General features: G+C 38.8%; 1 protein-coding gene across 1 annotated transcript in view; it reads right to left on the reverse strand.

Moving 5' to 3' along the window:
• Positions 1–1,185: 1,185 nt before the first annotated feature.
• Positions 1,186–14,568, reverse strand: part of pipox (pipecolic acid oxidase) — a 39,302-nt gene continuing 25,919 nt past the window's right edge. The window contains exon 8 of the mRNA XM_008425189.2: positions 1,186–1,681. Coding sequence (XP_008423411.1) covers positions 1,551–1,681 — 131 coding nt within the window. The 3' untranslated portion in view covers positions 1,186–1,550. The remainder of the gene's footprint in view (positions 1,682–14,568) is intronic.

Raw genomic sequence — 14,568 nt, forward strand, 5'->3', positions numbered from 1 at the left:
TCATTTTGGCTTCACATTTCTGCTGTGTGAGTATGTGTGTGTGAGTGAATGAATTACACATTACCGCATCTGCTTTACTGCTTTCATACTGATGTATTTAAAACTGCCTATAAACTACTTAATTTAAGTAAAAAAAACAACTAAGAAGAAACAAAACTTACTGACGTCATCTTTCTGCTGACTCTGCAACATGACTGAGTCAGAGTTGTATATTGAAATGGTGTAAATGTGTATTAAGGTAACGGCATGTAAATGGTTGAAGGGATTAATGAGACACTGGAAAATATTTAGTGTACAGAGCCGGAGTGTCCCAGCTGGTGGTGGGAGGCTGAGGCAGAGCGGCCTGGTCACTCTCTCTGACCGGGAGGCAGACCCGCTGCTCCCACTCCAAGCATCATGTTTGGATCTTTTATTGGTTCTGGCGTCGACGACCCACACGTCTCCATCATTCCTAACTAACCCACAGTCTGTGGAACCAAAATCATGTTTAAGCCGTTTGGTGGAGTTGCTTTACTGTGTCACATTTTGCTCATTTTAATTTGAGCAACAAGAAAATCTATTCTGAAATCTGAACATGTGTTCAGTTACTTGATGTGTGGTAATGAGTTCCAGTGTGAGAGTCGTTTTGGGTCCGGTCAAAGGCGAGTGCATGTCGTCTGTCAGAGAGCTTTGGGTGGAATTTTACAATATGCGATTTTTGGAAGCTTTCGTAGTATATCTGATATCGACACAAAAGTGAACGTATTTTTACTGACATGCACCTCTTCTTTTTTTTTGGCTAACCCCTTCTTCACTGTATTTATATACAAAACATGTATGATTCATTTTAGCTTTGGAAAACTCGTTTCTTTTCTTCACTGAAAAACTGACCACTTGTTAATTTTATCTTTGCAATATTGTAAATAAATTCTAGTTATTGAAGCGCCTTTGATGTTGGCTTTTTCTGACTCAGCGAGTTATTGCTGTCAGCTTTCTAAAGAGTCTTCCTCATTGATTATTTTCACACATAAAAATAATGAATGGCAACTCAGACAGGAAAATGTCTCCTGGGAGAAAAGGAAAGCTCCAGCAGCTCGTTACCAAGAGGAAGCTCTGAGAACAGCTGGTATGTCTTGCATGTAAAAAGTAAAATGAGAAAATCTTTCTGTTGACACACATGAAATTACTGAGGATCTACATCAACCGTTACTCTTGGAAGAAGTTTTATTCAGATACAATATTATTCTCGTATATCAAGTCAGACTAAAAATGGAAAGGTCTGAATGTCACAAAATTTTAAAGTAATCGGAAGAGAAAAACAACTTCACTTGTGAAATTATTTGACTGAAAGTGTTTTTGCTTTGTAATAAGATCCTCTTCAGGTGGTTAGTAAGGTTTAAACTTTAGATAGTGAAGTCACTAAACAAAGTAAGAAAAGTAAATCAGAAAATTCATGTAGTGTAAATGGCTGGCTGTTAAACACATCTCGTCTTTAGGAGCTCTAAAACTGGTGACATCATGTAAACTGAATGAAAGAGTTGGAGGAAGGCTTCATTAATCCAGACTCGATCCTACATAGCTGATTTCATCTGTGACTGGAAACGCCTGATTTTGAAAGATGAAAGGTCAAAGGAGGGCACTTCTCCCAGGCTGAGCTCACACAGGAGCTTACCAATGACTGGGCTGAACTTGAAGCCATGACCTAAAGGAGAGGAATCAGAAGTAAAAAAAATAAGTAAATTCGATCCATGTCACAACAAAGACAACAACTAAAGACCGAGGCTAACAGGAGAGAGAGATGGCTGAGCCTCCACAGTGTAACTACATGCTCAACATTTTGGGAGATTCTCTGCATGGATCACATAGAGCTTCCCACATTTTGTACAATAAACTTTCAGAAAAGGCCTAAATAAAATAAAAAAATTCTTGATATATTTTACTTTGAACAGAGGGATTTTTCTGTAATTCAAAGAAAATACATTAGTCTGCTGACTAAAAAAATCCCCCCAAAAATATTTGCAGTATGAACCTGCACAACAGCAGGAGGAGCTGTAGTCCAACATACCACAGGATATAAACCAGTGATTCTTGAGAATAGGGACAAAATGGGTTTTAATTTTTCCAAACATTTTTTTTAATTATTTCTCAACCTTTGTATGCAAATATGACAAATAATGTTTTGGAAATGTAAAGATGCTAAGATGAGAGGGGCTCTCCAGAGAGCCCCTCTTTGGATGAGGCTCCCAGTTGCAACATTTTTTTAAAAATTACATTTTTAATCGACCTGACCCAAAACTTTGTCATCACCATCTGACGAAATAAATATAAAATAATTTTTAAAATACCCTATTAGTGATATTTTTGCTCATTTTTACAGACAAATGTTTCTCAAGAAACAAAAAAAAATATTATTTGAAACAAAAAAACAAAAAGTCCATCTGACGGAGTTGACACAGAACTGAAGGTGGTGACAAACTAGTGAGTAAAAAGAAAAACTTAGTACATGTGAAGCAATGCAATTTATGTAAAATACATTAAAATGAATTAATTGCGCATTTAAGTGAGATTTATCAACACTCACTGAAAGAGTCACAAAAACCGATGGAGTTGACATCTGACGGAGTTGACGAAATACCAAACTACCTCAATTTATATGATGTTATTCTGAAGGAGGCCATATTGTAGCTCATCAGGTCCATGAAATCTTTTCTAATATACCAAAATTAAGCACAAAATTTCATCAAAGCTTTGTAAATTGTCAGTTATGGTGTTGACACATCATGGTTGTGACGAGCAACTTAGGAATAAAACAGAAGAAAAAAACTAAAGAATAACATAAGCTAACCAGAGCTAACTAGCCCTCTTAGCAATGGAAGAGAAAGGAAGTGGTCACGGGGTCCTCAGAAGTTCTGATGCCCCCAAATAATGCCTGATTTTTTTTACATTCTTTTTATGTCTGACGGTGTTGACAAAAACTAGGGACAAATTTCAATGGAGTTGGAAAATATATAAAAATTATTTTTAATTTAATTTATTGATACTTTTATAATTGTTTATATGAATATTTGTACTTAATTGTCATAATATATAAATTTTGTATTTCTTTAATTGTTTTAAATTATTATAATGTATTGAGTTCTGCTCCAGGACAAGGGATTTTAAAGACACCATCCACCTGTTAGAATTATTATGTTATCATTCTTACATTTGTAATTTTATGTTACTAGTTGTTTTTCTATTTAGAGGTTTAGTGTTCAAATTTGTTAAAACTGTGGAGACAATTAAATCTTTCCTTAATCTCAAGCATGTTTTTACAGATGGTGACTTAGATTTTCCTGGGATACTTCTGAGCTGTAAACCTGTCTACGTGTTAATTTAGTTTCTGTGTCCCCCTTCTTTGTTTCTGAATTTGCATCCTACTGTGAAGATAGGATGTGGGTTTAACCCCCCCATTCCTTTTCACACTGTTCTTGCCAGTGGCGCAACTACACTTTATTCAGGTGGATGCGAAAACATAGATCGGCGCCCCCCACCACCCAACCTCCCGAGGGAAGGATCGTCAGGGTGAAGGAGCGACGCTCTCCCCCTATAGCGTAAAATACTTTACGCTATAGGTAAATATTATTTAGTTTGGTTAAGAATAATTATTGCACTGTCAATAAATGACATCTAATAGATGTTTTTAGCTGCCAGAGGAACACAGTAANGTCTGTGAAAGCGAAGCGCTGCTGATTTTACATGTCGCTATATCTTATGACTTGTGCAGCGCTATTATATTACTGACTCTCAGAGGAAACCACTGCGCATGTGTTAGAGCTCCGCGTGCGAGTAAAGGTGGAGCTGATGGGTGACAACAGACACTAAGTCACGTTATTGCTTGGATTTTACGGCGCCACCTTAAATCCCTGAACTTCACATTTTAACGGAAAAAAAGCTCAACGCGACTTGGATGTAACGAGTAACGCGACACTTTTGTAGAAATCTAGTGAAGTAGAAAGTACAGATACTTACTGTAAAATGTAGTGRAGTAAAAGTAGAAAGTACCCATTATTAAATCTACTTAAGTAAAGTACAGATACACGAAAATTGTACTTAAGTACAGTAACGAAGTCCTTGTACTTCGTTACTTCCCACCACTGTGTGAAACACATGATAATTAGGCGGCGCAGCAGGTGATGAGTGAAGATTACTGATGGTGAGCGTCAATAAACAATAAAATAAATCTAACAACAGGAAAGAAACTAAAGTGGACATAGCAATAAACCAAGAGAGGATAATACTAATCAAAGGAAACTAAATGGAAATGAATGAAGAACAAAATGCAAGAATAAACTGAGAAACTAAAGTAAAACTAAAGTAAAACTGAGAAACTAAAGAATAAACTGGTATGGCAAGACCTTTCGAGCAATAATTAATACAGAGACTGTATGGCAAGAATAAATAGACACTATTTCCAGATAGAAGGTAAAATAATATTGTTGAAATGCCATGGGTTTGTTGAGACCACATCTAATACTGAGAATAAATATATCTTGCAGACCATAACAGTAAAGAACTGATCACTTATTTATGTTTTTAATTAKATTTGATATATTTATTTCTTCAATAKTATTTTTCATGTCAGTGTTAATGTCATGAGGCTGATGACTCCATGACACTTTCAATTTGACTCATTAGGATTTKATTAAGAACCAGATTTGTTCTTTGTAATTTCTATCCAGTAAAACTATTAATCTATAAATCAATAGACAAGTCTATATAAAGATATAATCCATGTTTCTGTCTCATATTTGTATGGCATTAAAAGGACCTGGAACTTTTGTTTGTCCAATGACAGCTGTGGTTTGCACAATAAATGCCATGTGGGTGAAGTTTTATAGATGATACTCTGATGTCCCATTCTCCTGAAGGCAGCACAGAGCTGTCAATCGTTTTACAAATAGATCAAGGTTTAAACTGGCATGTTGTTCATCTTTTATCTGGTCATTTTGTGGAATATTTAACAAATAGAAAATGGCACAGAACAAGAATATTTTTTCCACTCTGATTGGCTGCTGTTATTCCTTCCGATTTTAAGTTGAATGTTCATTAAATTTTTCATAGACGCCTGTGAAAATAATTTCTATTCCCATGGCTTTTTTGTTCTCTGGGAAATTATTTTTGATGATAAATACAGAAACAAGCATAAAAATCAAAACATCTACAATAGTGATAGTAATATTAAYGATAAAATAATGGTCAGTGCAAAGTAGCCTACAAATTCTTTGTTGGGGGGCGGTGAGGGACCTGGATAACGGCTAGGGGGGCGCTGGCCCAAAAAAGGTTGAGAAACGCTGTTCTTAACGCTGATAATCATTCTCATGTACTCGCTGCTAAATGTGCTAAGAGCGGAGAAAGAACTTTTTTTCCACAGATTCTGTCTCATATTGTATCAGTATATTTTCTGTAAAAGTTACACACTGCAGCTTTACACACCTAGTTTAATCATAGACTTTACATTTTAGTCTCTTAGTAGGTAAGCAAACAAATATTGTGTTTGATACAGAACATGGTGCAGCATATGAAACAGTCTGTGATTGTGTTTCTGAAACAGGAGGAGAGTGGAGGTTAAAGTATGAGCGAGCCATCAGGGAGATCGAGTTCACCAAGAAAAGACTTCAGCAGGAGTTTGATGACAAGCTGGAGGTTGAACATCAGAACAAGCGTCAGCTGGAGAGAAGGGTGAGTGGACACAGCTGCTCCAATACACACCAAGTTGCTGATGGGTCGACATTAGAGTCTAAATATGGAAGATCCTATGCTCTATATTGCTGTTAGTTGGGCTGTGACTTACCAGACTGTGTCTGATAAACTTTCCTTACATTCCTTACATGGTCTGGAGGTACAAAAACCAGGTAGTGGAAGTGGACTTTGGTTGAATATCTCTTTCCTTCATGCTTTCCTCTTTGGTTTGGTGCTTTCTTCTCCTGTGTATGTTTCTCTGTGGTGACATCACAATGTAATTGCAGAATGAAGGCTGACAGCTGGCAGATTTGCTTTATTTTTTAAACTTGATTACATTGTTCTTATTCAAGGAATTATTTTCATTGTTTAGTAAGTCTTCTAGTTTCCTAAATTGTACGAAGAGGTAGTACAGGATGTTGTACAGAATATCAGGACCAATCAGTAGTGGTTCCTGAGTCTGCAAGCCTTTCAGCCATTTAGGGTTAAGCGTAAATACAGTTGCTAAAATCAGTGGAAATCAATACAAAATGATGATATTGGTGCAATAAAAACATGCGTGTGTGTTTTGCAGATCAGTGACCTGCAGGCTGATAATGAAGAGTCTCAGCGAAACATTCAGCAGTTAAAGAAAAAGAATCAGCGGCTGGTAGCTGAGCTGCAGGACACCAAGCTTCACCTGGAGGGCCAGCAGAGCCGCAACCACGACCTGGAGAAGAAGCAGAGGAAGTCCGTCCTCACACACAAACTTTGACACTACACTCTTCATAAACATGCATTAGAAGTTTGCTAGCCAGTGAGCCAGGAGACTGCTCCACATTATTAGTAGCATCTTCCTGTTCCTAATGGTAGAGCTCTGGCTTCCTTGTTGACTTGTTGTCACTGAGCTTTCCACAGAGATCATATGTAAAATGTGTTTGACCCCACAGCTCCTCTAAGTTTAGCCCAGTTGCTGTCAGCTATAGTGTCTGTGTTCTGTTCCCGTCACCAAGAGGCTGCTTGTGTGTAGGTTTGATGGTGAACTGAGTGCAGCGCAGGACGAGGTGCAGAGGGAGAGGAGCCTGAGGGAGAAGCTGGCCCGGGAGAAGGACATGCAGAGTGGGGAGGCCTTCAGCCTCAGACAGCAGTTGGAGGTGTGTGTCCCTGTGCTTTCAGAGGGATGTTAAGCTATTGTTAATATATTTAGGATGAACTTTTGCCAAAGACCAAAGCTTTATGTTAACACAATGTTTGATCAGGTTTAGGGGTTTTCCCTGGTCTTTTTTTTTCACCACTAAATATCTACTTGCGACAGAAACAAGCAGATATTGCTTGTTTCTATCACAATCCTAATATCTATCCTAATCTGTCCAGACTTCAGCAGAAAGCTTGACTTTACAATCAAAGTTTTTCTTTAACTGAACTGTTTCACTAGAGTTGTGCATCATATCAATCACCATTGCAGCATCAGTATGTCAAATATCAGTCACAAAGTACTGATTGGATGCAGTATTTGTTAGGATGTCATATTTTTTGTCATTTATTCCCTTCTTAGTTAAGAGGATTAAGAACTAGGAATTAATGCCTCACCAGGAGTTTTTCTTTAGCAGCTGAGGAGCTTGCGCGATTGGTGGGGACATTCAATAATGGTAAATGAGGGTTAATCATAATTGATATTGCTAAGGGTGTTTCAATTAAACATCAGTTTAACAGCTTACACCTCTCATCACACGGTGGGATTGTATGAGATAAAAACCTGTACAGGTTCCAGCAGAGACCTGAAGGCGACAGTATAAATAGTACAAACAGGACACCGGACACCGGACCAGGTGTAACTTCTTTGGAGAGAAAAATTACTGAGAGAAAACAAAAAGTTACCAGTTGCAGGGTACCATAGAGCTAGAATTTTAACATTTGTTTATTGAGAATATCAATGCTGTTAAATTTGTTAAATAATCTTCAGAGTTAGATTGTTGTGATACCATAGCAACAATCGAATACTGCTGTTAGTGGTGCTGCTATTCTTAGCTGGAACAGGGACCCCTAGGCCGGCCCTTCATGACGAGAGCAGCAGTACTGCGCATCTCTGCTGGAAGTGAGGGACAAACAGGAAGCTTTATTACCGGTAAATGTGGCGCTAGCAAGGTCCAAGCTTTTCCGTTTTGTTGAGTTGATAAAAAGCGCCTGTAGAAGTTTCAAACTGTATGTTGTTACTTCTACAAAAGGCAGGCTTACACTTACGTGTGTTTTTGTAACTGGTCTGACTTCCTCCTTCGCTTTGCTCAAGCTTCCCGTGTTACATTTACAATTCACTTCCTCTTTCTCACTCAATGTGCGGTGTGGTCTGACTGCTGCATGTGTTTGGTAGGACAAGGACCTTGAACTGCGTACAGTGAATTTGAAGCTGGAGCAGGTTGAAGCAGAGCTGCAGGATCTTAACTCCCAGGAATCCAAGGATGAAGCATCTCTTGCTAAGGTTTTTGGCAACAGACTAAGTCAAATTGCTCAGTCTTTGTTCAGGTGATTCCCCTGCAATCATTTGTGACCATCCATGTGATTTAGCTGAAGAAGCAGCTTCGGGACATGGAAGCCAAGATCAAGGACCAGGAAGAGGAGCTGGATGAGCAAGCTGGCACCATCCAGATGCTGGAGCAGGTACAGATGTTGCCAGTTGTAGTCAGACAGCATATGTCACACTCGCTAACTCAGTCATTATGCAGATGAAACATAATCTGATGACATATAGAAGCTTTTTGACTCTTGCAAACAAACTGGGTTTTATTCCTCTGTATTGGGATGTAATGATGGGAGTCTGGGAGTAAACCTGCTGGGGTCCTTCCTCTAGGAGTGGTCAGGCTGACCCTGATGTGTTTGTGTATGATGATTGATCTGTGTTTCAGGCCAAGCTGCGACTGGAGATGGAGATGGAACGTTTGCGTCAGACACATTTTAAGGAGATCGAAAGCAAAGATGATGAGGTGGAGGAGATCAGGCAGTCCTGCAGTAAGAAGGTCAGGAGAATTAATGTTTCACCTTAAAAGCACCACCTCATGTATGACAGTAGGGGCACTGTTCTCAGTTCTCTCAGAGGCTTCAGTACAATGAAGGAGAGAAACTGTAGGAGCACATACTGCAGTCCAGTAGAAACTGTCATTTTATAGAATTTCTTATTATTCTGAAACATTTTACATCACTCCGGTTTTAGTGCTTCTGGTGTTTAATTTTCTTCCTGACATTTTTTGTGTTTGAGAGACAGAAACCACCCCATGATGTCATACAATGTCATTGTCACGCATATAGACACAAGAATGTATGTTATGTTTAGGTGTATTTTATTACAGTGTTTGCATGTGTGTTTGTGTAGTTGAAGCAAATAGAGGTCCAGCTTGAAGAAGAATATGATGAAAAGCAGAAGGTGCTGAAGGAGAAGAGAGAGCTGGAGGCGAAGCTTCTGTCAGCACAGAGCAAGGTAAGGACACCTGATGGTGATGAGTGTCTGATCAGCTTTAAACAAACAATTCAAACACCGAACACAATCAAAGTTTGTCCAGGTTCTTCTAGGTTTCACTTTCTACAGAAAATTTCTTTCTAGATGCACCTTTATTATAAGGTCGCATCATAAATACGGGCATGGTTGTGAATTATTCTAACTTATACTTACCTAAATTTATACAAATGAACAGACGATAAACGGTTGGGAGTCGCTCCATATAAAAAAATAAGAAAAGCAACGAGGAAGAGCAACCTGATCGTTCCTTTCTGCCCAGGTGACAAACTGTGACATAGAGACTGAGAAACGCCTGAAGAAGGACCTGAAGAGGACCAAGACCCTGCTGGCTGATGCCCAGATCATGTTGGACCACATAAGGAACAACGCACCCAGCAAGAGGGAGATCGCCCAGCTGAAAAACCAGGTTCTGACTCCCACCTTTAAAAAAAACAAAAAAAAACAATTACAAAGACTGCTAACTTTAAGATGCATCTTTAGCCAGCACCTCCTTTTAAAAAGGAATTGTCTGGTCCAAAGCACATGATCTGTATAACTAAAGCTTTGGATAAACATTGCCTGAAAAAATGCTAAAACTCAGTTCAATGGCTAACCTGAATTTTGAAGTTGTATTTAACATCAAACACTAAGTTTTGTCTCTGTTACAGCTGGAGGAGTCTGAGTTCACCTGTGCAGCTGCGGTCAAAGCTCGGAAATCCATGGAGGTGGAGATAGAAGACCTGCATGTTCAGATGGAGGAGATCTCTAAAGCCAAGCAGATGGTTAGTACAACTCTCTGCAATGCTCCTCGTCACTACAGCTTTTATTCTTCTAAAGAAAAAGCTTATTTTCTACACTCTTCCTTTAATATTGTATTTCTTTTTTGAACCCAGTGTCAGTATTAACATTGCCATTCCAAGTTTCTTTTCTTCATTCTTTCATTCATAAATTTATTTTATTCATTTCATTCATTGAAGATCGGGTCCAGGATGGAATCCCTCTCCATAGCAACACTCCCTCTGCTTCTCTCTTGGTAGAGCAGCTCTACCAGTTCAGTTTGTTTCAGTTCACTTTATTGATGTAGTGCCAACTCAGAACAGCTGTCTCAATGCACTTTACAAATAGCCAAATAAACAGAGCAGGCACACAAAATTCAGCAGTGCTAAGCTAGAAGACTTTCCATGTGTTATAAAATAAAAATGACCCAGCACTGTTTAGGTGAAAATCACTGACAGGTTTATCACAATACCAGACACTGATAAAACTGTGTCAGACAGAGTCAACACATTAGAGTCACACCAAGCGCAGAAGATCATAAACACTGGAGAGTAGGACAAGTCTAGCAGAGTGGTCATCATGTGGTCATTGTGTCCTCCAGAAGCCTCAGCCTGTGGAGACATCCTATAACTACTAAGACGGCTTAAACACACAAAACACTCAAACGTGTCATTACTCAGCCTGGAATTATTTAGAAAAATCCTTCGAGATCTCAAACAATATCTGCTTTTCAGTTGTAAACATTTGACATTATTATCTTGTTATTTAACATTAACATCTAATTTAGTTTTCAAAGAGCTAAAATATTACACTATATAAATTTTTTACATACACATTAGCAAAATAATGGAAGTACAAGAGTATTTTCTTTCCCCATCTTTCCCCGCTGTTTTAAGAATTCATTTAAAACTCATGCTGGTCTAACAGTTTCCACATTGATCAGTTTACTTCTTTTTGTCTTAATCAGCTGGAAGAACAGCAGAGCCGTCTTCAGAGAGAGACGAACGACCTGCAGTCCCGGATGGAGGAGGATCAGGAGGACCTCAACGAACTGATGAAGAAACACAAGGCTGCTGTGGCCCAGGTCAGGAGACCATGTCAGGAGAAATAGTCAGATAGTGACTTCCAGGCAGACCGCTGGAAAGAACTTAAAAATAATCAGGAATATCAAATTATAGTGTGTTTCTCCAGTGCTAATGGAAAAAAAATAACTTTTAATTGGCTCCTCTAGATGTTTAACCAGGTTTGCTTGTTTGATACAGTTCATGTTGAAGCACATTTCAGTGCCAACTACAGTTTAAAAAGTCTGATTTGGTTTTAGCATTATATTTTGTAATTAACAGGATTGTTCAGTTTTATTGAAACAAAAAGCATCAAATATTTGATGTAAACTCACTTCATTTGCTGACTATTGTCATCTGTCCTCTGTGTTGTGGTTCAGTTGGCTCAGAACTTGGCTCAGATGAATGACTTGCAGTCTCAGCTGGAGGAGGCCCTCAAGGAGAAACATGAGGTTCAGGAAAAGGTTAGTTTTGGGATGGGTAAGCATCTGACTGAAACCTCTTCACAGAGGATTTCCATAAGCTGCGTCTGAACTGTGCATGTAGTTACTGGATGATGACTTAAATTTGCTGTGATACACCCAACTTGTATTATTGTTGAGCAGCCAAAGCCATCCACACAGTGACATTGGGGGAGACCAATGTTACTTTGATGATGGGGGTTAGAGTAGTCTCTATACAGAGAAAACAATAACACCTCAGAGTATAAACTTTTAGTTTTGTTGCAAGTATCCAGAATCTAAGGTGTGCTCACCAATCACATACTGAAAATTACTAATGCATGAAAATATTAGCTATTTGTTTTTATTTATGGTCATTAAAGTGTTAATTATACAATGTACTTTAATTAGAATAGGGACAATATACACTATATATTAACCATAAGAGGAGAAATGCACTGAATCAGGTTATAGCCCGAAGTTCTAATTTGCACTATCATAGAAATAAACATGTTCTTCACTCAGGTGGCTGCAGTGTGTCTAAGCTAAAAAATGAAGCTGTTGCTCATGTATGAGTTGTGGGTTAAAACACCAGCTTCACTCATTTTTAAAGACAGTCTGTGCAGCACTAAAGACTTCATATTATTTAAGTTAATAATGCACTCTGGTCTAATAGCACTGATATGGGTCTGCTCTGAATCAGATGCAGGTCCTCCAGAGCCAGTTGGAGTTCCAGGAGCAATCCATGGTTGAGAAATCCGTAGCCAATCGTCAGGAGGCCAAGATCCGAGAACTGGAAACCAAGATGGAATTTGAGAAGTCGCAGGTCAAACGACTGGAGGTGAGGAGCCAAAGTGGGACATGAGATGGAAAAAGTAGTCATCAGTATGTACATGTACACAGCTAACGACAGAGGTCTGTTTATGTAGTGAAGTGGTTTTACTGACCTCCTGATCTTTTTTTTTTTATCATCAGATGAATTATTGTGGACAATAATTCAGAGTTATTGCCCACAATAATTCTGAATTACTGTTAAGTACTACAATTGTTTTTGGTTTGGAAAAAAGGCAGGTGTGGAATGAGCAGAGCAACATGGAATGTGATTGACAGCGCTAAGACCCGCCTCCTGGTTCTGATTGGTTGCTTCCAGTTAGCACTGGGAGAAGGCAGAGGAGCTGAACTTTTTTCTGCACATTGTCTCATAACATGCTGTCATGACATAGTGACAGTTTCAACAAACGTATATAAAAACCTCTTTTTATAAAAGTTACATACTGCGGCTTTAATGATAAATGCAATAGCATCTCAGCAGAGAAGAAGAATGGAAGAATGGACTAGAATCCTTCATGAAAGAGTCAATAGCGCTCTCTTTCCTAAAACTTTACACAGTGACTTTAAAAGAAAAACCAGGAGGCCAAAAGGATGAACAGATTACCCCTTAACTGTGTCTAAAACCTGAAAATTATCTTCAGGAACAATGAGTTCATTTATTACCCTATTTTGAGTTCTGTACAACTTCCAGACATGTGGAAAACTAGGTTGGTGTATATTATATTTTGCAACTTTTTGTCTTTCTGTACAGAATCTTGTAGCTCGTCTGAAGGAGAATGTGGAGAAGCTGACAGAAGAGCGAGACCAGCGCATCAGCAGCGAGAATCGTGAGAAGGAGCAGAATAAGCGACTGCAGAGGCAGATCCGAGACATTAAAGAGGAAATGGGGGAACTGGCCAAAAAAGAAGCAGAGGCAAGCCACAAGAAACACGAGCTGGTAAGGAAGAACAGCTTCCAGTCATCAGCGTTACTCCTGTCCTACAGACTGGACTCTTGAGGTTGGAGCCCTCCTTAGCACCAGCTAACATGACCAGGTGTCCCTCTCCCTTGTTAACAGGAGATGGACATTGAGAGCCTAGAGGCTTCAAACCAGAGCCTGCAGGCGGACCTTAAGCTGGCCTTCAAAAGGATAGGTGACCTGCAGGCAGCCATTGAGGACGAGATGGAGAGTGATGACAACGAAGACCTTATAAACAGGTACAGAACCCATCACCAAAGTGATAACACCTGTGTTGTGCCAGCTCTATATCAGTGACCTAGGTTAACATGAACGGATTGATCCTCATAGTTTACCACTCATATGTTTTAAACTAAGCTCACAAATTTAACTAGTTCTCTTCCATTTCTTATATCTAAAACAGCAGACCAAATTTTGAGATGGGAATCATTTCATGAACAGAAAACTGAGAATCTAACTGTAAATCACCACCAGCTCAGCTCAGACAGGGTTTGACACAAGGTTTCATTTATTTTTTCTTCAACCTATTATTTTGCTGTCAGAAGTCCACAATAATTCTGAATATCTAATTGCTGGTTTGGACAAAAGGCAGTGTGGAATGAGCAACACCACATGGAGGATGATTGACAGCACTAAGACCATTCTCCTGGCTCTGATTGGTTGTTTGTAGTTGGCATTGGGAGAAGGCAGAGGAGCTCATTTTTCTACATATCATCTGTCTGATAACATACTGTCATGACCTAGTGACAGTTTCAATGAATATGTAAAAATATATATTTTTATAAAAGTTAAATCATGCAGCTTTAATCATTAATTGATTACTAAATTGGTTGAAACTTATTTCAGTAATGAATTCATCATGATTAATCCAATTAATCATTTTGCCCTTAATAATAGAAAAATAATACTTCTTCTTAACCCACAAGCTGAGAGAATCTTCATTCTGTAATATTCCTTCAGTTGTTTATCTGTAGGATGGTCAGAGCTCAGAGCAGGAAGCTGCAGCTTTTCTCTGTGTGTTTGCTCTGTCGCTCGTCTATTAACTTCAAAAAATGGCTCAAAACCCCCAAATCAGTTTGACCTGAAAGGCTGAAGGGTTGGGTTGAGCCTTTAGTTGATATCGTGATGTAGAAAGTGAAGCCAAAGGCAGCGCAGCTTAAAACAAAGACAGGTCTTAATTATTAACATGTCAAAGATAAATGTGCTGTCTATTAATGTTCACACACACAGTGTGTGCAGTGTGCAGCCTGGTTGAAAATCCTGCAGCTCTGCCTCAGGGAAATATCCAAATTTTGCTTCTGAAAACTTAGATTAAACTTTTGCCTTCTCTTTACC

This window comes from Poecilia reticulata, linkage group LG13 (genome assembly GCF_000633615.1).
Source record: "Poecilia reticulata strain Guanapo linkage group LG13, Guppy_female_1.0+MT, whole genome shotgun sequence".
NCBI classification, from domain to species: Eukaryota; Metazoa; Chordata; class Actinopteri; order Cyprinodontiformes; family Poeciliidae; genus Poecilia; species Poecilia reticulata.